The 24,759-nt window shown below is 48.5% G+C and overlaps 3 protein-coding genes and 6 non-coding genes across 9 annotated transcripts in view; 2 read left to right on the top strand and 7 right to left on the bottom strand.

Annotated features, from left to right (window-relative positions):
- Window positions 1-9,113, top strand: part of LOC146042203 (uncharacterized) — a 32,991-nt gene extending 23,878 nt beyond the window's left edge. Inside the window, exon 10 of the mRNA XM_083162128.1 lies at window positions 8,185-9,113. Within this exon, the coding sequence (XP_083018254.1) occupies window positions 8,185-8,411 (227 nt within the window). The 3' untranslated portion in view covers window positions 8,412-9,113. The remainder of the gene's footprint in view (window positions 1-8,184) is intronic.
- A 3,160-nt stretch (window positions 9,114-12,273) lies between these two features.
- Window positions 12,274-17,817, bottom strand: HSPA8 (heat shock protein family A (Hsp70) member 8). Its single transcript, XM_083163510.1, has 9 exons — window positions 17,660-17,817; window positions 16,484-16,693; window positions 15,916-16,121; window positions 15,165-15,317; window positions 14,167-14,722; window positions 13,742-13,944; window positions 13,323-13,521; window positions 12,883-13,115; window positions 12,274-12,664 (listed from the first exon to the last, which is right to left on the bottom strand). Exons 2-9 carry the CDS (start codon window positions 16,686-16,688, stop codon window positions 12,479-12,481), a joined length of 1,941 nt encoding a protein of 646 aa, XP_083019636.1. The 5' UTR covers window positions 16,689-16,693; window positions 17,660-17,817; the 3' UTR covers window positions 12,274-12,478.
- On the bottom strand, window positions 12,754-12,852 carry LOC146044497 (small nucleolar RNA SNORD14). Its single transcript, XR_014464933.1, has one exon. It is a non-coding gene; the product is annotated as a small nucleolar RNA SNORD14 (small nucleolar RNA).
- Window positions 13,189-13,287, bottom strand: LOC146044496 (small nucleolar RNA SNORD14). Its single transcript, XR_014464932.1, has one exon. It is a non-coding gene; the product is annotated as a small nucleolar RNA SNORD14 (small nucleolar RNA).
- LOC146044490 (small nucleolar RNA SNORD14) lies at window positions 13,610-13,708 on the bottom strand. Its single transcript, XR_014464927.1, has one exon. It is a non-coding gene; the product is annotated as a small nucleolar RNA SNORD14 (small nucleolar RNA).
- On the bottom strand, window positions 14,019-14,117 carry LOC146044494 (small nucleolar RNA SNORD14). Its single transcript, XR_014464930.1, has one exon. It is a non-coding gene; the product is annotated as a small nucleolar RNA SNORD14 (small nucleolar RNA).
- Window positions 15,032-15,130, bottom strand: LOC146044495 (small nucleolar RNA SNORD14). Its single transcript, XR_014464931.1, has one exon. It is a non-coding gene; the product is annotated as a small nucleolar RNA SNORD14 (small nucleolar RNA).
- Window positions 15,698-15,796, bottom strand: LOC146044491 (small nucleolar RNA SNORD14). The gene has a single exon (XR_014464928.1). It is a non-coding gene; the product is annotated as a small nucleolar RNA SNORD14 (small nucleolar RNA).
- A 114-nt stretch (window positions 17,818-17,931) lies between the features above and the next one.
- Window positions 17,932-21,934, top strand: ENKD1 (enkurin domain containing 1). The gene is made up of 2 exons (XM_083163511.1): window positions 17,932-18,451; window positions 20,555-21,934. Exon 2 carries the CDS (start codon window positions 20,624-20,626, stop codon window positions 21,698-21,700), a length of 1,077 nt encoding a protein of 358 aa, XP_083019637.1. The 5' UTR covers window positions 17,932-18,451; window positions 20,555-20,623; the 3' UTR covers window positions 21,701-21,934.
- The last annotated feature ends 2,825 nt before the right edge of the window (window positions 21,935-24,759 follow it).

A 24,759-nucleotide genomic window follows, 5' to 3' on the forward strand; every position in this document is an offset into this window, starting at 1 on the left:
TGCTCCCTGAAAGGCCAAAACCTCCAGAGACTTTTTGGCTTCACTGTAAGCTTACCAAGCATCAAGCAGAGAGCTGGCAGCCCTTACGCCATATTGGCGTTTCTTTCGCAGCTATACAAAAGTACTCTGCAGCTCACTAACAGTTCAGTCAAAGCAAAAGCTACCGTGTGAGGCTGAAGTTGAGAACACCAGGCATAAGCCCACTGTATCATGGCTTTAGAACATCCAAGCAGATGTCTAGATATGGTGTAAGGTAAAAACCTACCCCTATTCCCAGCTGTACGTCAGCCTCCAAGCTTTTTTCTCTATGGGGTCCTTGTACAGATGAGGCAGTTGAATGAACAACCGGGCCACAAGTTTTGTGCTGATGCAGCACTATGGTATATGATTGCCACCTTTTGGACATGAAAAACCTGGTATCAGGCGTCTTTTATGCTTCCCAAAGTGACGCAACCATACCCTCATGTGAGGGCAAAGGTAACTGTAGATCGCTGCACAGTCTCTACATTACTCTGCGCTGGCACTGATTTTTCTCCTCGGAGAGATCCAAGCCTGATTGGCTGCTAGAATCAAATATCTCAATATCAGAGAAAAGATCACTCCCCTAAAGGTGTCCCCAGGACACACACCTCATTATCAGAATTTAAATTGAGCAGGGGAGTGTGCCTAGGGTAAAATACCTCAGGAGCCTTGCACACTGCTCCTTGAATGCAGCCATTTTATGAACACACTGAGTAGTGTTCCGCATACCCCGCAATAAGCAGGAACTCCCTGAGATGGAGTTTTAATAGAGGTCACTGAAGGATTGGGAGGAAAAAAGGCTGAGGTGATTTGTAAATGTTAATTTACACCACATAATCAGCAGAACATTAACATGGCAGGCATCTTTTCCCTATGAGCAGCAGTATAACACTTCTATGTCATAAAAAGGACAGTGCACAATATCAGGCATTGTTAATAATAAAGTACAGAGTACTTATCTGACTGTTCTGCTGCAATAGATCCTCAGCGACCACCAGGGAAGACGCTGCCCAGGAGAGACTGTCACTCAGTTCAGCCGTGTAATCCAAACTCAGCTCCTCAGTGTGGAGAGAAAATGGCGTCAAACAGAGTGTAGGAAGAGACACAGTCTCTGCTTCAGCGAGGAGGGAAACCTGTTGGCCCCCTTCCTCCATCAGCCGCTCCTACTAAGTGTCTCGCCTCACCTCCAGTGACTCCCCCAGACAGGGAACACTCTGAGTTGTCCAGAAATGCTGGACTCCTGTAATAGACGTCACCTCCCTAGTGGGATTTCAGTCTATAAGCCCTTTCAAGATGGCGGCCGCCATAGCGGTGGTCCATCCCCCACGATCCCCTTCTATGCAAGGAGCCGGTTCAGGATGCCCCCGGGGCCCAGGACAACCTCTCTGCAACTGAGTTTGAAGCGCTGTGTAGGTGCGTCTCTCTTCACACAGAGCGCTGAAGCTTCTGTCAGCCTCTACTGCGCTCTCAGTGTGTGTGAACTTCCAGAAGAAGTAACACACTGGAAAGCCTGTACTAACTAGCAGTGGCGGATTCAGGGGGGGGGGGGGAACCTGGGCACGTGCCCCCCTGTCATTTCATTTTGTAGCTGAGGACCAGGGCTTTCCAACGAGCCCAGCCCGTGTCTCTAGCCCCCCGGGAACCAAAGATATCGCCTGGCAAAGCTGTAACGTTTTTTCCCCATAGGATAATATGGGACCCAGCAATTCCGACCCCCACCTAGTTCCGACGGCTGCCAGTTCCCTCCCCGGCATCACAGAAGCTTGTGGTTGATCTCATTCAATTGCAAATCGCCGGGCCTTCAATATGATACCAGGCTGGTCCATATCGGTCAATAGTTTCCAGAGATATTGCATGTAAACCGATTTTTTTATTTTTGAAATGTAATTTCATGGCTGTTCATGTTCTTTGATGGCAGATTACTCTGGAACCAAACGTTCCAGTTTCACTGGACCAAAATCATTCAAACCCCACTCAAATCAATATGATACTTGTCTCATGTAAATGGGTCAGTTGGTTCCGAAGATATAGCCGGTTAAATGAGTTAAAGAGGGAGAGGGGTGATTTTCTCTCTCCCTCACACCAGAAAATGCAGGGATTAGGCTGGTGTAAAAGGGGCCAACCTGTAAGGGTATTGTTTAAAATAGCCGGTACCTGCAGTGCTCGGAATACAGCCAGGCTCTGCCACTGTCAGTAGCTATCACTTCTGCCTGGCGGCGGCTGTCCCCCATTTACCGCGAGCATGTATTCTCCCTTGGCAATGAGCATGTAATCCCACATGGCAACGAGCATGGAACCTCTGGCAATGAGCATGGAACCCTTGGCAATGAGCATGTAGATAAGCAGCACTTATGTAGCATAACTTTTAATAGGCATGTGTTTGGCATAATACATAATGGACATAATGGCATGTAACTTAACGTGTAATGGACATTATGGTGTAAATGTTTAATGCGAGCCTTTGATGGACAATGTCCCTGTTTATGAAGCGTATTGGGAATTTTGGCTTAATCTGTGTGGCATTATGTGAATTCTGGCTCAATGCGTGTGGCATTATGTGAATTTTGGCTCAATCCGTGTGGCATTTTTTGAATTTGGCTCAATCTGTGTGGCATTATGTAAATTTTGACACTATCCATTTGGCATTATGTGAATTTTGGCTCAATCCATGTGTTATTATGTGAATTTTGGCTCAATCCATGTGGCATTATGTGAATTTTGGCTCAATCCATGTGGCATTATGTGAATTTTGGCTCAATCCATGTGGCATTATGTGAATTTTGGCTCAATCCATGTGGCATTATGTGAATTTTGGCTCATTCCATTTGGCATCATGTGTAGGGGCAAGTATAGTGGGGTCTATTATTTTGTTGCATAATGTGTAGAAGTTGTATATAGTGTTGTACACTACACTCAAGGACATGCCCCTTGTTGAGTGGCCACACCTCCTTTTCCGGAGCGCGCCTTTGGTGCACGAACAACTGCATCCTTCACTTTTGTCGCCATGGTGGGCCTGCATACTTTAAATGCCAGGGCCTATTTTTAATCCCATTCCCACACCTCTCAGCATGTACACGGGCATTAATAACACCGCCCCTCCCCCACCTAAACCCTCTTTTATCATGGTGCCCCCCCTGTCATTTTATCCTGGATCCGCCCCTGCTAACTAGTGACATAACAAACTAAAAAACACCTAGCTACTCTCACAAAATGGCTGCAGACAGCAGCCAGTTCAGCACAGCACCCACTCCTGTGGGCACCTAAAATGAACTGAAGCATCATGGGATGCAGAAGGGAGGAGCCTGCTCTCAAAGAAGTCAGCATAGGTGTCTTGGCTCCTGTGGACCCTCCTACATCCCAATGTCAAGCTGTGTCACCAGGATGGATGAAAGAGAAAAGGGGTAAAAAACGCATATATATATTTTTAAAGGGCACATTTACCTTTACTTACAAGCATGTTTATAGAGCGATGACACATACAGCAACTATTCCTCCCTACTGCTGCAACAGACACATACTGCAACTATTCCTCCCTACTGCTGCAACAGACACATACTGCAACTATTCCTCCCTACTGCTGCAACAGACACATACTGCAACTATTCCTCCCTACTGCTGCAACAGACACATACTGCAACTATTCCTCCCTACTGCTGCAACATAGGCACATACTGCAACTATTCCTCACTACTGCTGCAACAGACACATACTGCAACTGGTCCTCCCTACTGCTGCAACAGACACATACGGCAAATATTCCTCACTACTGCCGCAACAGACACATAAAGCAAGTATTCCTCACTACTGCTGCATCACACATACAGCAACTATTCCTCACTACTGCTGCAACATAGACACATACTGCAACTATTCCTCACTACTGCTGCAACATAGGCACATACTGCAGCTATTCCTCACTACTGCTGCAACATAGACACATACTGCAACTATTCCTCACTACTGCTGCAACATAGGCACATACTGCAGCTATTCCTCACTACTGCTGCAACATAGGCACATACAGCAAGTATTCCTCCCTACTGCTGCAACATAGGCACATAGAGCAACTATTCCTCACTACTGCTGCAACATAGGCACATACTGCAACTATTTCTCACTACTGCTGCAACATAGACACATACTGCAACTATTCCTCACTACTGCTGCAACATAGACACATACTGCAACTATTCCTCCCTACTGCTGCAACATAGGCACATACTGCAACTATTCCTCACTACTGCTGCAACATAGACACATACTGCAACTATTCCTCACTACTGCTGCAACATAGGCACATACTGCAACTATTCCTCCCTACTGCTGCAACAGACACATACTGCAACTATTCCTCACTACTGCTGCAACATAGACACATACTGCAACTATTCCTCACTACTGCTGCAACATAGGCACAGACTGCAACTATTCCTCACTACTGCTGCAACAGGCACATACTGCAACTATTCCTCCCTACTGCTGCAACAGGCACATACTGCAACTATTCCTCCCTACTGCTGCAACAGACACATACTGCAACTATTCCTCACTGCTGCTGTAACATAAACACATACAGCAACTATTCCTCCCTACTTCTGCAACAGGCACATACTGCAACTATTCCTCCCTACTGCTGCAACAGACACATACTGCAACTATTCCTCCCTACTACTGCAACATAGGCACATACTGCAACTATTCCTCCCTACTGCTGCAACAGGCACATACTGCAACTATTCCTCACTGCTGCTGTAACATAAACACATACAGCAACTATTCCTCCCTACTGCTGCAACAGGCACATACTGCAACTATTCCTCCCTACTGCTGCAACAGGCACATACTGCAACTATTCCTCCCTACTGCTGCAACAGACACATACTGCAACTATTCCTCACTGCTGCTGTAACATAAACACATACAGCAACTATTCCTCCCTACTGCTGCAACATAGACACATACTGCTGCAACATAGGCACATGCTGCAACTATTCCTCACTACTGCTGCAACATAGGCACATACTGCAACTATTCCTACCTACTGCTGCAACATAGACACATACTGCAACTATTCCTCAATACTGCTGCAACATAGGCACATACTGCAGCTATTCCTCACTACTGCTGCAACATAGGCACATACAGCAAGTATTCCTCCCTACTGCTGCAACATAGGCACATAGAGCAACTATTCCTCACTACTGCTGCAACATAGACACATACTGCAACTATTTCTCACTACTGCTGCAACATAGACACATACTGCAACTATTCCTCACTACTGCTGCAACATAGACACATACTGCAACTATTCCTCCCTACTGCTGCAACATAGGCACATACTGCAACTATTCCTCACTACTGCTGCAACATAGACACATACTGCAACTATTCCTCACTACTGCTGCAACATAGGCACATACTGCAACTATTCCTCCCTACTGCTGCAACAGACACATACTGCAACTATTCCTCACTACTGCTGCAACATAGACACATACTGCAACTATTCCTCACTACTGCTGCAACATAGGCACAGACTGCAACTATTCCTCACTACTGCTGCAACATAGGCACATACAGCAACTATTCCACCCTACTGCTGCAACATAGGCACATACAGCAACTATTCCTCACTACTGCTGCAACATAGGCACATACTGCAACTATTTCTCACTACTGCTGTTACATAGACACATACAGTAACTATTCCTCACTATTGCTGCAACATAGACACATACTGCAACTATTCCTCCCTACTGCTGCATCATAGGCACATACTGCAACTATTCCTCACTACTGCTGCAACAGGCACATACTGCAACTATTCCTCCCTACTGCTGCAACAGGCACATACTGCAACTATTCCTCCCTACTGCTGCAACAGACACATACTGCAACTATTCCTCACTGCTGCTGTAACATAAACACATACAGCAACTATTCCTCCCTACTTCTGCAACAGGCACATACTGCAACTATTCCTCCCTACTGCTGCAACAGGCACATACTGCAACTATTCCTCCCTACTGCTGCAACAGACACATACTGCAACTATTCCTCCCTACTACTGCAACATAGGCACATACTGCAACTATTCCTCCCTACTGCTGCAACAGGCACATACTGCAACTATTCCTCACTGCTGCTGTAACATAAACACATACAGCAACTATTCCTCCCTACTGCTGCAACAGGCACATACTGCAACTATTCCTCCCTACTGCTGCAACAGGCACATACTGCAACTATTCCTCCCTACTGCTGCAACAGACACATACTGCAACTATTCCTCACTGCTGCTGTAACATAAACACATACAGCAACTATTCCTCCCTACTGCTGCAACATAGACACATACTGCTGCAACATAGGCACATGCTGCAACTATTCCTCACTACTGCTGTTACATAGGCACATACTGCAATTATTCCTCACTACTGCTGCAACATAGACACATACTGCAACTATTCCTCACTACTGCTGCAACATAGACACATACTGCAACTATTCCTCACTACTGCTGCAACATAGACACATGCTGCAACGGATCCGATACGATTTGCCGGCGGTCGGGATCCCGGCGGTCGGAATCCCGACACTGGAATCCCGACCGCCGAAATCCCGACAAGGGGGGACATGGATCGCCCCCCCTTGCGGGCTCGCTGCGCTCGCCACGCAGTGGGCCCGGTGCCTCGCTACGCTCGGCACGCTATTTTATTCTCCCTCTATGGGTGTCGTGGACACCCACAGAGGGAGAAAGTTTCGGGATTTCGGCGGTCGGGATTCCAGTGTCGGGATCCCGACCGCCGGCAAATTAACTGCATCCCGCTGCAACTATTCCTCACTACTGCTGTTACATAGGCACATACTGCAACTATTCCTCACTACTGCTGCAACATAGACACATACTGCAACTATTCATCACTACTGCTGCAACATAGGCACATGCTGCAACTATTCCTCACTACTGCTGCTGCTACATAGACACATACAGCAACTATTCCTCACTACTGCTGCAACATAGACACATACTGCAACTATTCATCACTACTGCTGCAACATAGGCACATGCTGCAACTATTCCTCACTACTGCTGCTGCTACATAGACACATACAGCAACTATTCCTCACTGCTGCTGCAACAGACACATACAGCAAGTATTCCTCACTACTGCTGCAACATAGTCACATACAGTAACTATTCCTCCCTACTGCTGCAGCGTAAACACATACAGTAACTATTCCTCCCTACTGCTGCAGCGTAAACACATACAGCAACTATTCCTCCCAACTGCTGCAACATAGGCACATACTGCAACTATTCCTCACTACTGCTGCATCATAGGCACATACTGCAACTATTCCTCACTACTGCTGCAACATAGACACATACAGCAACTATTCCTCACTACTGCTGCAACTTAGGCACATACAGCAACTATTCCTCACTACTGCTGCAACATAGGCACATACAGCAACTATTCCTCACTACTGCTGCAACATAGACACATACTGCAACTATTCCTCACTACTGCTGCAACTTAGGCACATACAGCAACTATTCCTCACTACTGCTGCAACATAGGCACATACAGCAACTATTCCTCACTACTGCTGCAACATAGACACATACTGCAACTATTCCTCACTACTGCTGCAACATAGGCACATATTGTACTGCAACTATTCCTCACTACTGCTGTAACATATGGCCTTATTCTAGTTCACTCTTCCTGACAAATTCCTTCTTACATGGACAAAACCATGTGCACTGCAGTGGGGCAGGTGTAACAGGTGCAGAGAGAATTAGATTTGGGTGAGTTATTTTGTTTCTGTGCAGGGTAAATACTGGCTGCTTTATTTTTACACTGCAATATAGATCTCACTTTGAAGTAAAACCCCACCCAAATCTAATTCTCTCAGCACAAGTTACATCTGCCCCACCTGCAGTGCACATGGTTTTGTCCATCTAAGAATGATTTTGTCAGAAAGAGAGAACTAGAATAACCCCCATAGACACATACGACACCTGTTCCTCCCTACTGCTGCAACATAGACATATATAGCAAGTATTCCTCTCTATAGTGTACCTGTTACTTATATCTTGTAGTCAAAAACATTAAGATGTTTTCTCATATTTTCTTGTTCCTCTGTCCCTAGAAAAGATTTACATCATGAACGCCGACACTGTTCTCGTGGGGTCCATATCAGAAGTTCCTAACAAGCAGAGTTCAGCAACGTTAGAGAGGGACAGTAACAAGGGTGGTGTGTCAGCCTCACACTACCCCCAACAGGAATCCACCAAATATCCTGTAGATGAACTAATGCTGCCTGTAGAAGTGGAAGAGAGGGGGATGCACACGGCAAAGCTAATACTGTCAGTCTAAAGCCTGTCAACTGAGGACTACTCCCCTGAGCTGGTACTGCAACTTTAAGGCCTGTGCACTGAGGACGACTCCCGAGTGGGTAGTGCCATTCTAAGGCCTGTGCTGGACTACTCCAGAGTGGGTACTGCCATTCTAAGGCCTGTGCTGGACTACTCCCCGAGCAGGTACTGCCAGTGTAAGACCTGTGCTACTCCCTTGAGTGAGTACTGCCAGGCTCAGTGCAGAGAGACAATGGGGAGCCTGGAGAGAAATCACATCTGGGATCACCCTATGGTCCGTGATGGCTAAATACTTTTGAACAGTAGCAAGGATGAGTTGGCCCTGGGTTATTGACCATAGACCATGGCGTTCCAACAGACACCCACCAAGAATGGTATTGACCAAACAGCTCACACTAAGCAGATTCAGCTGCTAATCTGGTACAGTTACAGGAGTAGCCTCACACGTCCCAGCACTGACGTGACCTTGTACAGGTTGTGCTGCCATGTGAACACATTTTTCTGGCTCTCATACAGGTTCCAAACCTTACACTTAGTTTAGAAGATCAACTTTGAGGCACAACTCTGCTGGCCCCATCACACTGCACACACAGGAACTGGAGGTACAGGCCAGTGCCACATCCAGAGACCACTCCCCTTGTACCGTGTAATACAGGTGGATACTTTATGTAGAGCAGCGGTTTCCCCAGAGTGTAAATATATATCTGTACTTTATACTAATAAAAAAAATTAAATCTGAAGAGGGGAAACGTGTTACTTTCAATTCATCAGCGACTGGGCAGAGTCCAATGGGAACTTGCTTCTACCGCGCAAGTGTTATCACAGGGCACTGGACTCTGCATGTTCTGTAAGGAATGATTACATCTGGATCCGCCCAGTTGTTACAGAGCAATTCCCACAGCAGCTGCGTATTAGCAATAGTAAGCATAATAGTGACATGACAGGCGTGTATCACATCTACCAGTCTCTCCACTCCTCTGTATGAGCTGGGACAGAGCAGGCACAGGGACTTGCAGGCTTTCTGGTCATTGGGTGGGATAGTGACAGGCCAGCAGCTTAATACACTGCAGTCCCTATTTTTTAACTTACATTAGAAGTAAATAATGGTCAAAACATGTAAGCTGTGCCTCAGTTTTGTGATGCAGATGTGCCAGAATCAACAGTTCGTCCAGATACGAAAGTATCCGGACACCCTGGTTGCGAAGTCTGCTGGCCATCACAACCATGACCTTCGTAAACACCTAAGAGGTGGTAGACAGTCCGAAATGCAGGGCCTGAAACTGACCGCCCTGCAGTGCAAACTGCCCAAACTGTTGGTGTTCCAACCTGATGAGGATCTGCAGATATGCAAACTGAATGTCCAGGGATGTCATGTATTCTCCAGGCTGTAAGACCAAGACTTTGGACCGTCCAGAACTTCAGGATTCTAAGGTACTTGTTGAGTAGTTTTCAGTTGAGGATGGGATGGTAGGACCCATTAGGTTTCCTGACCAGACCGAGGCTGGCATAGAATACCGAGCCTCGCTGAGACCGGACTGTAGGCGCTTCTGGATGAATTGCTTTAGATCCCTACATTTCCCTAAGCCCTTTGGAGAATTTGTGGAAGAGGAGTTTGGTGGGTGACGTTGGTAGGTTAGGGAGTAGTCTCCGGAGATAACATTCCAAACCCATGCATCTGTTGTGGATGCCAGCCAGATGAAAACCCCAACAAACAGCCTCCCACCTTGGGATCCCCCAGGGGGGAGGATCACCCCGTCATGCGGAGGGTTTGTTCTCTGTATTAGGGTCAGGGCACCTGGTGGCCCAGGGACACTTGCCCTTGGATTTGGAGGCCCTGGCAACCTGGAGATGTGTGGAAGCGAAAGCACTGGAAGGTAACACAGGGACATTGTGTCGGAGGGGACGGTAGGAAAGCTGCCTTAGAAACTGCGAATACCTACTACCATTTAATTTAGCTCTGATCCAAACAGAAGGGAACCACCTCTTAAGGTTTTTTTTTTTTGTCAAGGTCCGCCTTCCAGGGGCACCGCCACAAAGATTGTTGTGCCACAACTACCGCAGCCAAAACTAGGTCAGGGGGGCCCATATCAAAAGCTGCCTCCCTAAATAGAGGGCGGCTTGAATCTCTGCTGGCACACACTTGGCGAGTAAGTTGCCCATTCAACCATAGCCTTAGCCACCCAAGCGGATGCCAGGGTAGGTCTAGCTACGGCCCCTGCAGAAGTGTAGATAAGTTTGAGGACGTTTTCTAAATTCTGATTGGCTGGGTCCTTGAGACGCAGTTGGGATGGGCAGCATAGATCTCACTAGATTTGCTACATGGAAAGGGGTAAAGGGAAGTAAACAGTCTAGGTAGGGAAAACTTCCTATTTAGGAAACAAAGCCAGAATCTGCTAAGGGCATTTGAAAGTAAGGCTGGTGGGTCCTCTAAACAAAGGGCATTTGACAACTATAACGAAGGCCTCCACATAAATGCGTGTTGGTGCGTCCTCTTTGCCTAAGGCGTCTCTGTGCACAGGCTCCTCCTCCCAGGGCATGTTAGAGTAATAACTAAGGTGCTGAGTGAGCTTTCCCTGACCATAGCACTGGGCTACCCTGTAAGGTGTTTTGCAAGCCCTGAACAGGCAGATAATGCACTCACCAATGTTGGTTCCAACACCAGGGGGGGGGGGGGGGGGGGTTTGAAGCGGCAGGCAGTGTCTGCACATTATGGCAGCTTGCACATAAGCAGTCTTGAATGTAGTCCGGGGGGGCAGGCCAGCATTACAGGCTATGCAGGACAGCAATGCTGGGTCCCCAACACCAGGTTGCTCGGCCAGAATAAGCACCCATCACAGGGTCCCGCACCAATGCGTAGTGCTGCAACCTGGCTGTTGGAAGCTTCCTCTCCCACTACCCAGCATTAGCCTGTGGCCCCTAACATGTCCCAAAGAATATACAATTAAGCCCGCTCAAAGCAAAAGCTTTGAAAGCTAGTCTGCTGCATTTTGTGCATGTGAGAGATGTAGTTCACTGCCAGTGTTTGAGACTCATGGACACATTAGATAAACATTTTGCACTTGGTGCAAAACCAGCTAAAGTAAATGCTCATTTGTGAGGAGAGAAGTAGAGCTATGTATGTAGACTATATATCCCTTCACTAGGAGTGAGTAGTGCACACAAGCACCTCATTTACATAATTGTGCAATGGGAGCTGTAACACTATAACCAGCATTTGACACTGAACATGGTGATGTGACTGCTCAAGCAAGGGAACCCAATCCAGTGCTATTCTATCCAACCTCATTTAGCTAGAAAGCCTTAAATAGGCCTACACACTGGGAGATTTGCTGAGCAATGCAAGACCACTCACCTAGCTATGTGACAGCATTGTACCGAGCGCTGGACCTGCCCAGAAATTAACTAGATTTATCCAGCATGCTTATATGCAATTGCTTTAGTGTCAACTGTAGGAAACTTTCCATTTATCATGTAGTTAGCCTTAAATGTCCTTTATAACGTGGCTGTTTTTTTTGCTCTATGTATTGTTGGGTACAGCATAACACCTTCCCATTTGCCTGGCACTTGTGTATTTGTAAGTGTACCGCTTGGACCAAAACAGATTCAGCCATGAATGACTAACCGATCTAGATGCACTAGAACTGCTCATACCTGGCCAGCCACCCCCGCAGGCACTAACCCAGCCTACACCTATGTAGCCTGATCCACTACCAGCCTCTCCATACCCTCAGGCCCAGTGTGTACCTGAACACCCCAGGACTAGGGCACTGCATATTGATAGGAATGACTGCCATGAGTAAGCCAATACAAGATGAACCCTTTGTGCCATATCCCACCAAGTAGTAGTTGAAAGACAAGAAAAAGCCAATTAAATAGGATTTATTCTCCAGAACAAATGCTTGTTACATAACAGGTAAAGTGCAATGGTGTTCTGTCTGGTGGAGTGACTTCAAGTATTAATGCCCCAAAGTTAGACTTTACAGCAGCTTACATGGGAATTAACACAGAACAGCCATTAGAAGTTCGCCCTAGGAATCGTGAGACTAACATGAGGAATGCCGTTCAAGATTAATCGACCTCTTCAATGGTTGGTCCGGATGATGCACCACTTGATGGTGCGCCGCCTGCTCCTGGGAAGCCGCTGGGCATTCCTCCTGGCATGCCTCCTGCACTCTGGTACAGCTTTGTGATAATGGGGTTGCACACCTTCTCAAGCTCCTTCTGCTGGTGCTCAAACTCATCCTTCTCTGCAGTCTGGAAGGAAAAGGGTGGTTAGAATTACAGGTAACTATGCAGAGGAATTACAGGTAACTACACAGGCCAGATACATTATCAGGCATTTGTCACTCAGACATCCAAGGAAGGTACTATAGCCATCATGAGCCTTGCGGCTCAGGTCTGGAGGAAACTACGAATGGCGTTGGAAACATTCATCATAGCGACTAGAAGCACCACCTGCCCAGCACACATACCTGGTTCTTGTCCAGCCACTGAATGATCTCATTGCATTTATCCTGGATCTTCTGCTTGTCCTCGTCAGAGATTTTGCCTTGAAGCTTCTCATCCTCAACAGTTGCCTTCATGTTGAATGCATAGGATTCCAGAGAGTTCTTAGAAGAGACCTTGTCTCTCTGCTTCTCATCTTCACATTTGTATTTCTCAGCTTCTTGGACCATACGCTCGATGTCTTCCTTGCTCAGACGGCCTATAAAAACATTACGTTTTTGTTAAGCCAACATTGACAAATAAAATATATATGAGAAGCATTTCTAGTTTAGCCGCTCAGACATCCAAGGAAGGTGCTGGAGCCATCATGAGCCTCACGGCTCTGGTCTGGTGGAAACTACGAATGGCAGTGGAAACATTCATCATAGCGGACGACACATAATTAGGAAATACCGATGACATTTACCTTTGTCGTTTGTGATGGTGATCTTGTTTTCCTTGCCAGTGCTCTTGTCAACGGCAGATACGTTCAGGATACCATTGGCATCAATATCAAATGTCACCTCAATCTGAGGAACGCCACGGGGAGCTGGAGGGATGCCAGTCAGCTCAAACTTGCCCAGTAAGTTGTTGTCCTTAGTCATAGCCCTCTCTCCTTCATACACCTGAAAAAGGAAAGACAGTTAGAGTCTGGCATGAAGGGTAGAGGGCTTTTTTTTTTTAATGTTTAGAGATTTTATAGCTAGGTTCTAGTCGCTCAGACATCCAAGGAAGGTAATGGAGCCATCATGAGCCTCGCAGCTCTGGTCTGGTGGAAACTACGAATGGCAGTGGAAACATTCATCACAGCGACTAGAAGAAACACAGCGCAGCAGACTTTATTACCTGAATCAGGACACCAGGCTGGTTGTCGGAGTAAGTGGTAAAGGTCTGAGTCTGCTTTGTGGGAATGGTTGTGTTACGCTTGATCAGGACAGTCATCACTCCACCAGCAGTCTCAATACCCAGAGACAGAGGGGTGACATCGAGCAGCAGGAGATCCTGGACATTCTCAGATTTGTCACCAGACAAGATGGCGGCTTGCACAGCTGTAGAGAAAATACAAGTTTAGATATTATATTTTGTAGAGATTGAGGATAATTAGTGCAGGGAGTAGGGGTGGTCGCTCAGACATCCAAGGAAGGTAATGGAACCATCATGAGCCTCACGGCTCTGGTCTGGTGGAAACTACGAATGGCAGTGGAAACATTCATCACAGCGAACCAGCAACCTATTAAATACAACAGTTATAGAGTCGCCACATAACGTACCTGCACCATAAGCCACTGCTTCATCTGGGTTAATGCTTTTGTTCAGCTCTTTTCCATTGAAGAAGTCTTGAAGGAGTTTCTGGATTTTGGGGATACGAGTGGACCCGCCAACCAACACAATGTCATGGATCTGTGACTTGTCGAGCTTGGCATCACGGAGAGCCTTTTCTACTGGATCCAGGGTGCCCCTGAAGAGATCGGCATTAAGTTCTTCAAAGCGAGCTCTGGTGATTGAGGTATAGAAGTCGATTCCTTCATACAGAGAATCTATTTCTATGCTAGCCTGTGTGCTGGATGACAGGGTGCGCTTTGCGCGCTCACAGGCTGTGCGGAGACGGCGAACAGCTCTCTTGTTGTCAATGATATCTTTCTTGTGCTTTCTCTTGAATTCTGCTACAAAGTGATTCACCATTCTGTTGTCAAAGTCTTCCCCACCCAAATGGGTGTCACCAGCTGTTGACTTTACTTCAAAGATGCCATCTTCAATGGTCAGGATGGAAACATCGAAAGTACCTCCACCAAGATCAAAGATCAGCACGTTCCTCTCGGCACCAACCTGAGGACACAAATATAAGTCATGCTCTGCAAGTATACAAGTACTTTGCAGATTTATACCTATTCCCTAAATTATTCAATGTTTTCTACATATGCTCATAACATGAACATATTGAAAGCTGTAATTTAATTTCAAGCCATTGACAAATAAATCAGTGTTCTAATAAAAATAATTTTCTATCCATGCATATACACTGCTGTACATAGGAAGACTACAGTAAACGAGTTTGCATGCTGATTAAGTAATGACTTATTATACAGCTGTCTGACATATATAGAGTGCTGGACAGCACTGGCATAGCTGACTGGATCGCTCAGACATCCAAGGAAGGTACTAGAGCCATCATGAGCCTCACGGCTCTGGTCTGGAGGAAACTACGAATGGCATTGGAATCATTCATCACAGCGATCAGTAGTTACGGGGCTAGGTTACAGCCTCTTACCTTCTTGTCCAGCCCATAGGCAATGGCAGCAGCAGTGGGCTCATTGATGATACGCAGAACGTTTAGGCCGGAGATTGTGCCGGCATCCTTTGTGGCCTGGCGCTGGGAATCGTTGAAGTATGCAGGTACAGTGATCACAGCATTTGTCACAGTCTAGAAGAGAAGATGAAGCTTTAGTACTAAGACAAGCACAAAAATGTACACTAAGTATTTTAATTAATATCACATGAAACCCCATAAAATGATCCTGCTAGGACAGTGCATTCTTAACACCCGATAAGGGGACCTGGCCCAGCATTTATAACTCACCTACGGAGGTGCCGGCCCTTCCCTCAAGCTAGCCATTAACCCTTAATCAACTCATGCCGAGGTGACATGGACTGGCTGGTTTAGCAGCAGCCTTGGAAAAACTACAGAAATGGTAGCAACTCCTACATAGTCGCTGCAGCACCCTACAGCTGTAGAGGACACTTCTGGTATTACAGTGCCTGCATTACCTAAACGGCTGGGTATACCCTGCCAAATAAATGTGGTCGCTCAGACATCCAAGGAAGGTAATGGAGCCATCATGAGCCTCGCAGCTCTGGTCTGGTGGAAACTACGAATGGCAGTGGAAACATTCATCACAGCGAACCATCAGCACATGGCAGAGACACTGCAGCCAGCTAGATATTATACAGTGTATGGCTTCACAATATTAGTGGTCCTCCCACAAGTACATGCGCGCCCAGCACCAGTTCTAGTTACCCACCTTTCCAAGGTAAGCTTCTGCGATCTCCTTCATCTTCACCAGGACCATGGAAGAGATCTCTTCAGGGAAGAAACACTTAGTCTCTCCTTTGTAGTCTACTTGGACCTTGGGTCTTCCCCCATCACTTATAACAGTGAACGGCCAGTGCTTCATATCAGACTGTACAACTGCGTCTTCAAATCTGCGGCCAATCAAACGCTTGGCATCTTAAAGGAAACAAAGTTACACTATTACATCGAATATACTGTAGGTTAATTAGTTACCAACAAACCATGTACATGTGGTAGGGACTAAAGATTGAAAACATGATACTGGGGCAGGAACAAAAGTTTATTTTCAAATATATTCTCTGGAAAGTGCTGAGAAGCATGTGCGCTGTGTCAATAACCGGCAGCTACAGTGATGGGGTACAGCCCTCCGGGTGGATTGTCACGTAGCCTGGATATTACTGCTATTATGTCAGCACACCTACGAGGTTATTTCTTGCCACAATGAGGACTGTCCCACAGGGTGCAGCAGTCACATAACTACGTACTAGAGACCAAGTACAGACTGGGTAAAAACTTACCAAAAACAGTGTTTGTTGGGTTCATGGCAACCTGATTTTTGGCAGCATCTCCAATGAGCCTTTCAGTGTCTGTGAAGGCCACATAGCTGGGTGTGGTCCGGTTACCCTGGTCATTAGCAATGATTTCCACCTTGCCATGCTGGAAGACACCCACGCAGGAGTAGGTGGTGCCAAGATCAATGCCGACTGCTGGTCCTTTAGACATGATTACTGCAACAGAAGAGAGAGAGACAACAGGTCACACTACATCCACCAAATCCTAGTCACAGGCCCAAAGGTATGGGGTCCAAACCAGGGCTATGAAATAACCCAGGGCTGGGCAATTGCGGCCCTCCAGATGTTGATGAACTACACATCCCAGGATGCTTTGCATTAGTTTGGCTATGTGGCCATGCTTAAACTGATGCAAGGAATGCTGGGATGTGTAGTTCATCAACATCTGGAGGGCCACAATTGCCCAGCCCTGAAATAGCCTAATACAGAGTTTAACCAAAGGAATAGAGGCTAGCGACCTAAGGAACAGGACACAGCTGAGGGGTATGTGCTACCATAATACAGAGCCCAACCTAGGGGATAGCGGCCCAGGGAACAGCTCAGGGGTATGAGATCACCTGAAGGGTAAAAAAGGGGCAGACTAGAGCTCACGGGAGGGAGCAGTACTGCAGCGGCTCCCAAGGACAGCGATACGAGACAGGGAGAGGAGCCGGCGCACCAGGGTGCAGCCCAGGAAGCCATTTTGCGGCATTGCGCCGCCATCTTGCCGTATACATCACGTGGCCCCGCCAGGCCTTGAGGGTAGGCGATCACCGCCGGCTCTCAAACCTCGCCCACCAATCTCACCCCGACACAGAGCCTGCCCAGCCCGGAGGCCTAACTCCCCGCCGATCTACGTTGAGCCCGCACTGCGGCCTATCCCTCCCCCCGGCTCCCGCACTGCGGCCTACACCCCTCCTCACCAGTCCTCAAACTGCGGCCTATCCCTCCCCCGGCTCCAGCCCCCGCAATGCCTATACCCCGTGTCCCCCTCACCAGTACCTCCGCAATGCGGCCCGGCCTACACCCCGTCTCCCCCTGACCAGTACCTCCGCACTGCGGCCCGGCCTACACTCCGTCTCCCCCTGACCAGTACCTCCGCCCTGCGGCCCGGCCTATACCCCGTCTCCCCCTCACCAGTACCTGTGCACTGCGGCTGCGTTGGTTCCCCGGTCAGTGACTGAGCTGCTCGCCGTCTCCGAGCTGCTGCTGAGGTGAATGAGGAGGAGTTTCCCTACCGGCTCCCTTATATACCGCCTGAGAAGCTTCCAGAACTGGGCGGTGTCCCGAACCCGCCTCACTCGCCCTCCGCCAATCCCGGCGCCCCTCGCTCGCACGTGACGCAAAACGTCACACCCTTCTGGAACGTTCTTCTCTTCCCTCGTTGTGTGTGGGCGGCCGGCCTGCGGGCGCCGCCATCTTACAGCTGACTCATACTAGGTGTGTGTGTGATGCTAACACACGGGTGCGTGTTGCGGGGGCGATGCCTGTCGGCATTACCCGTGTGTTAGCGGCCTCATACAGGGGGTGCTGCTTGTGCCCGCGTCGCCGTTACTTGTCTCGTGACGATTAAGCCGCAGCTCAATCAGCGCACTTGCCCTCATGTAACATGGCGGATGGCGAGAACTGATACCAGAGCTGCCCTCGTGCAACATGGCGGCTGAGTCTCTTACAGTTGGCGATGAATCGTTCTGATTGGCTGCTGAAATCACGTGACAGCCGGCACGGGAAGTGGCGGCCAATTAAGGCGTAGAGTGTACTGTAACCGTCAGTCGGTTGCTAGGCAGTTGTTGTCGTGTCGCCACGTGACGTCACCGGGTACTTCCGGTTCGTTTTGAGGCTGCAAAGCTGACAGCGCTATGGGACCGGGCTCGCTTCGCTCCTGAGCTGCAGATTTAGGGGCGGAGGTCACCTGAGGATGCTGAGCTCACTCTGGTGAGTACACCCCAGTTCTCTCTCACTCACTCTATCAGGGGTGTAATGGAAAAGAAGCATACGCAGATCTAGGGGGACATGTATCAAACGGTGTGAAAAGTGGAGGAGTTGCCCATAGCAACCAGTAGCTTTCAGTTTTTTAGTTATCAAGCATGTTTTCTTAAATGATGGGTAAAAGCTGATTGGTTGTTATGGGCAACATCTTCACTGCTAGGTGCATCTGCCCTATAGCCCTATAGAGCCAGGTGGAGATAGAGCTGCGGGACCTGTGTCGGCGGAGCCTGCGAGCCCCTGGTGGTTCAAGTTGATAAGTCAACAGATTGAACACTATTGGATTATTATTAATAGTTTCTTATATAGCGCACACATATTCCGCAGCGCTGTACCAGAGAATAGTTGAACCCTCACTTCAATCCCAGTCAGTGCCGCTTTAATACATCTGCGCCAGTGGAGCTTACAATCTATGGGGCAGATTTATTATAGTGACACATCCGCCCACCGCTATGTGCCTCATTAACGAGGCGAAGCAGGAAGGGACATTGACAAAATGTATTAACATCTTGTCTGCCGAGGCAGGGGAGCGCAAACCCCCCCCTCTGGAAATGTCCCCTCCTGGCGACAGCGCATCAGTTTACACTGGCGCGCTATCTCCTTCCCCCAGGACTGGGCATGCGTGGGATCTCCCTACTCACGCGAGATCTCCAGCGCAGCCCAGAGTCCGCAGCAGGGACAGCGCTGTCCCTGCTGTTGAGATAGGTCTTCGCCAGCCTGCTGCTAGCGTAACAGATAGCAGCAGCGCTGAGATAGAACCCATGACCTCAGTGCTGTAAGGCAGTAATGCTAACCATTACACCATCCGTACTGCCCCGTATATATAACACATGGTGGGGATAGAACCCATGACCTCAGTGCTGTGAGGCAGTAATGTAACCATTACACCGTCCGTACTGCCCCGTATATATAACACATGGTGGGGATAGAACCCATGACCTCAGCGCTGTGAGGCAGTAATGCTATCCATTACACCATCCGTGCTGCCCCGTATATATAACACATGGTGGGGATAGAACCCATGACCTCAGTGCTGTGAGGCAGTAATGTAACCATTACACCGTCTGTACTGCCCTGTATATATAACACATGGTGGGGATAGAACCCATGACCTCAGTGCTGTGAGGCAGTAATATAACCATTACACCATCCGTACTGCCCCGTATATATAACACATGGTGGGGATAGAACCCATGACCTCAGCGCTGTGAGGCAGTAATGCTATCCATTACACCATCCGTGCTGCCCCGTATATATAACACATGGTGTGGATAGAACCCATGACCTCAGTGCTGTGAGGCAGTAATATAACCATTACACCATCCGTACTGCCCTGTGTATATATAACACATGGTGGGGATAGAACCCATGACCTCAGTGCTGTGAGGCAGTAATGCTAACCATTACACCGTCCGTGCTGCCCATTAGTAAATATATACCCCTTTGGGAGTCACATTAGTATCAGGAGTATTATACAGTACATGCAGACATGTCCGACCCCATTACTTGCTTCACATGGATGCGATCTTACTGCTTACTTGACACATTACTATCAGTCAGAGTACTAATAGGTTAGGGTAAGGTATCATTGTGTATATGTGTGTGTGTGTGTATCTATCTATCTATCTATATATATATATATATATATATATATATATATATATATATATATATATATATATATATATATATATATATATATATATATATATATATATACACTGACCTAAAGCTGGATACACATACACACTATATGGTACGAGACACCACTGAATAACAATATTGGCGATGTTGCTGAACAGCCGATCTAGCGCTAATACACTGAACGATACTGGTTTACAGCACCATGCTATCTGTAGGCTCTGTTTATGTGCAGGACAGTAGTCTTTATATAATGCTGGCAACAGACGTATAATAATCGGACTTGTATACAGTTGTCAAACACTATAACTAATGGATATCTGATGGCACAGTATAGCAGTGTGACAGCCAAGCATCAGAGTAATGAGTGGGCTTGTTGTACAACTCACAGCTATCTCTTTACCCTTTCAGAGTTGCTGTGACGGAGTGCTGCATGTGCTGAGGAAGACCCCTGTGTTTACTGTGCGGATTACTGCAGACATGTGCGAAGGGGAATCCAGAATAAATGGGCCAATTCCCCCCGACCCCACTCTCTTTCCACACTACTATAGGCGCCCGGCATCAGCCCGTGGGAGGCTGGAAGGCACTGATCTGAAGCTGGATTTTCTGTCGGGCCCTTTGGCACCGGACCCCACATTATATCCAACTTGTTACACATCACGTCCGGCCCAACCTCCACCCAGAATTGGCCCTAATGCCCAGCACATTTTGCAGAGGGGGCAGAGGGGCACCGTGGGTGCCCTACTGACCCTGGAGGGGATCTCTCTCCACACAGAGTCCCCTCCTCCAAGAAAGAGCAAGGACTTTGGGAAGGAAAACGTGCGCCGCATGAGGGAAATCCAGAAACGGTGCAGGAATAAGGAGGTAGACAAGGCGCGAGAGGCACCTAAACCGGTGAAAGCTCTATGGAAGTCCCCCAAATACGAAAATGTGGAGTCCCGGGTCAAAATCAAGCTCCAAGAGGCACCCACCCTTCCCAGCACAGTGCAGGCAGCCTTCCTTAAGTCTCATTCTAAGTGCGGTTCCTGTGTGCCACCAAAGAGGTCGGGGTCACCAGTGCCCAGCAGGCCTACCACTGCCAGGGACACCATGGAGATTCAAGGCTCCAGTATTGACTTTGTAGCACACAATGCAAGAAATGCTAAGAAGATGCAAATGCGACGCTCCCGTTCCATGGAAACCCTCAATGACGTCCTGGAAGAGAAGAAACGGCAGCAGAAAGAGTACGACTCCAAGCAGAAGGGACAAGTCCCCCAGTACCTCCTGGATCTAAAGGACAAATGGATGAAAGAAAAAGAAGAGCTCAAGAAGCAGACTCCAGACCCAGCATTGCCCCCCGGACACACTCTAATGCCGGAACGTGAAAGACAGGACACGCTAAATAAGATCAAACAGACACAGGCGCAGCTAATTAAGGACTTACTGATGCTGCCAATCCGAGCAGACACCCTCAGCATCCAGAACCGACGCACAGAGCTGGAGAAGAAACTCTCGGAGATTGAGGAGGCCATCAAAATCTTCACCCGGCCCAAAGTCTTTATCAGAGTAGATACCTAGGTGCTAGTCCGTATACCATATCTGTGTGTGCCGTCCTGCAGGAGAAGGAGGAGATGCCTTTTACTGGTGGCCTCCTGGAGAGACACTTGCACCCTTTCCGTGTACTTCTTGTGTTGCCTTAACAGGGAACGATTGAATTATGAACTTCTTGTTTGATTTATTTTAAGTAATTTTAATGTGATTACCAGAATGTAGTGCATATATAACTATTAAATCATCTAGTTTTGCACTGTGTATTGTATTTGCGCATAGTCTAGAGCAGCATTGATCTGCTTGGTACATTTATTGGCATATGCTCGGTCAGACGTCCCAACCTCTGCCTTTACAGTCCAGGGTGAACTGTACTTATGAAATCACTTGGGCTCAGGCATAGATACAGCCTGCACTGTAATGGTGGCGTTTGGGAGATTCTGTGCTAGGTTTTTGTGTGTAATTGGAAGGCTCCTAGAATACCATATTAGTAGTTATATTATATACAAAGATTCCGCAGTGACATACACAGCGTTAACCTAACACAGAAGTACAGAGCATTCGTGATCTACTCAGATGAGTCTTTGGTCCTTATTCTAGTTCACTTGCAAAGGTAAATTCCTTCTCAAATGGACAAAACCATGTGCACTGCAGGTGGGGCAGATGTAACTTGTGCAGAGAGAATTAGATTTGGATGAGTTATTTTGTTTCTGTGCAGGGTAAATACTGGCTGCATTATTTTTACACTGCAATATAGATCTCACTTTGAAGTAAAACCCCACCCAAATCTAACTCTCTCTGCACAAGTAACATCTGCCCCACCTGCAGTGCACATGGTTTTGTCCATTTGAGAAGGAATTTGCCTTTTGAGAGTGAATTAGAATAAGGGCCTTTGTCCAGGTACACAGCAGAGATCTCAGCATCACAGTACCCCTCACAGCAGGTGCAAGAGCACACAAGTGACCATACATAAATGCAGAACGTCCCATTATAACCAAATCATGGGGGAAATGTAATAGGATGAGAGACTCAGAAAGTGAGAGATTTGGGAAGAAATCCCTCCCCCCCCCCCCCCACCCCATCTGCTTCCTTTGTGACTCCCTGCTCCTCCCCCTCATCCCACATTACCATACTGCTACGGAGACTGCAGCCTGCTACATTGTGTGATTATATCTCATGTGCACCGAAGATCAAAGCTATTTAAATAGAAAATAATAATAATATAATTATGTGAAGGCTTGTTATCTGGGATATGCAGGATTAACCTATTGCATCTTGCAGGAATGGGGACCCAAAGTCACAACACAAAGAAGACATTCAGTAACCCGAAGTCAGGAATTACCCTGATGTTTAGTTGATGACTAAATTAAGTGATCATTACTGCAGCCGCGCTTCCGGGTCAGTGTCTGCATCGCTGCAGCCGCGCTTCCGGGTCTGTGTCGGCATCGCTGCAGCCGCGCTTCCGGGTCAGTGTCGGCATCGCTGCAGCCGCGCTTCCGGGTCAGTGTCGGCATCGCTGCAGCCGCGCTTCCGGGTCAGTGTCGGCATCGCTGCAGCCGCGCTTCCGGGTCAGTGTCTGCATCGCTGCAGCCGCGCTTCCGCGTCAGTGCCGGCATCGCTGCAGCCGCGCTTCCGGGTCAGTGTCGGCATCGCTGCAGCCGCGCTTCCGGGTCAGTGTCGGCATCGCTGCAGCCGCGCTTCCGGGTCAGTGCCGGCATCACTGCAGCCGTGTTTCTGGGTCAGTGCCGGCATCACTGCAGCTGCACCTACCAGTCACTAGTAAAATGGGTCCTTCCATGATCAGATCTGATTTTTGGATGAAAATGATCCGCAAACCATGAAAATATCATCAGTGGATGGTCGCATATCTGTGTACTGGCAAATTGTTACATCGGGGGGGACGAGACAACAAGCGGAGGGGAGGTAGAGTGCGTAGGGGCAAGCGGAGGGGAGGTAGAGTGCAAAGGGGGCAAGCAGAGGGGAGGTAGAGTGCAAAGGGGGCAAGCAGAGGGGAGGTAGAGTGCGAAGGGGGCAAGCAGAGGGGAGGTAGAGTGCGAAGGGGGCAAGCAGAGGGGAGGTAGAGTGCGAAGGGGGCAAGCAGAGGGGAGGTAGAGTGCGAAGGGGGCAAGCAGAGGGGAGGTAGAGTGCGAAGGGGGCAAGCAGAGGGGAGGTAGAGTGCGAAGGGGGCAAGCAGAGGGGAGGTAGAGTGCGAAGGGGGCAAGCAGAGGGGAGGTAGAGTGCGAAGGGGGCAAGCAGAGGGGAGGTAGAGTGCGAAGGGGGCAAGCGGAAGGGAGGTAGAGTGCGAAGGGGGCAAGCGGAAGGGAGGTAGAGTGCGAAGGGGGCAAGCGGAGGGGAGGTAGAGTGCGAAGGGGGCAAGCGGAGGAGAGGTAGAGTGCGGAGGGGAGGTAGAGTGCGAAGGGAGCAAGCGGAGGGGAGGTAGAGTGCGAAGGGGGCAAGCAGAGGGGAGGTAGAGTGCGAAGGGGGCAAGCAGAGGGGAGGTAGAGTGCGAAGGGGGCAAGCAGAGGGGAGGTAGAGTGCGAAGGGGGCAAGCGGAAGGGAGGTAGAGTGCGAAGGGGGCAAGCGGAGGGGAGGTAGAGTGCGAAGGGGGCAAGCGGAGGGGAGGTAGAGTGCGAAGGGAGCAAGCGGAGGGGAGGTAGAGTGCGAAGGGGGCAAGCGGAGGAGAGGTAGAGTGCGAAGGGGGCAAGAATAAGGGAAGGTAGAGTTGGAAAGGGGCAAGCGGACGGAAGGTAGAGTGGGTACTTATGTACTAACTGGGCTGCCGATTTTGAAATCGGGTCCATCACATCGCACCCGACCATATCGCATGCGATGCGATGCGATGGACCCGATTTTTCCATAGGATTCAATGTTAAAATGGACTGAGTCCATTTTAACATGGAATTCAATGGGAAAAAGGGGTCCTTTTCATACCCCTACTATCCAAGTGGGCATGGAGTTGGATATAAACCTGTGGCGAGCGTAGCGAGCCACCGAGCCCGAAGCGTGGCGAGCCCCGCGAGCGGACACAGAATACCGTCCCCTCGCGGGGCTCGCTTTGCTCGCCTCGCTACGCTCGCCACAGGTTTATA

This window comes from Crinia signifera, chromosome 19 (assembly GCF_055691185.1).
Source record: "Crinia signifera chromosome 19, ASM5569118v1, whole genome shotgun sequence".
NCBI lineage: Eukaryota > Metazoa > Chordata > Amphibia > Anura > Myobatrachidae > Crinia > Crinia signifera.

Coding starts and splice junctions, on each gene's coding strand:
- HSPA8 (XM_083163510.1), bottom strand. CDS start 16,688: ATGTCTAAAGGACCAGCAGTCGGCATTGATCTTGGCACCACCTACTCC. Junction 16,122..16,483: donor CCCAACAAACACTGTTTTTG/GTAAGTTTTTAC, acceptor GTTTCCTTTAAG/ATGCCAAGCGTTTGATTGGC. Junction 12,665..12,882: donor AGTGGCTGGACAAGAACCAG/GTATGTGTGCTG, acceptor TTTTCCTTCCAG/ACTGCAGAGAAGGATGAGTT.
- ENKD1 (XM_083163511.1), top strand. CDS start 20,624: ATGTGCGAAGGGGAATCCAGAATAAATGGGCCAATTCCCCCCGACCCC.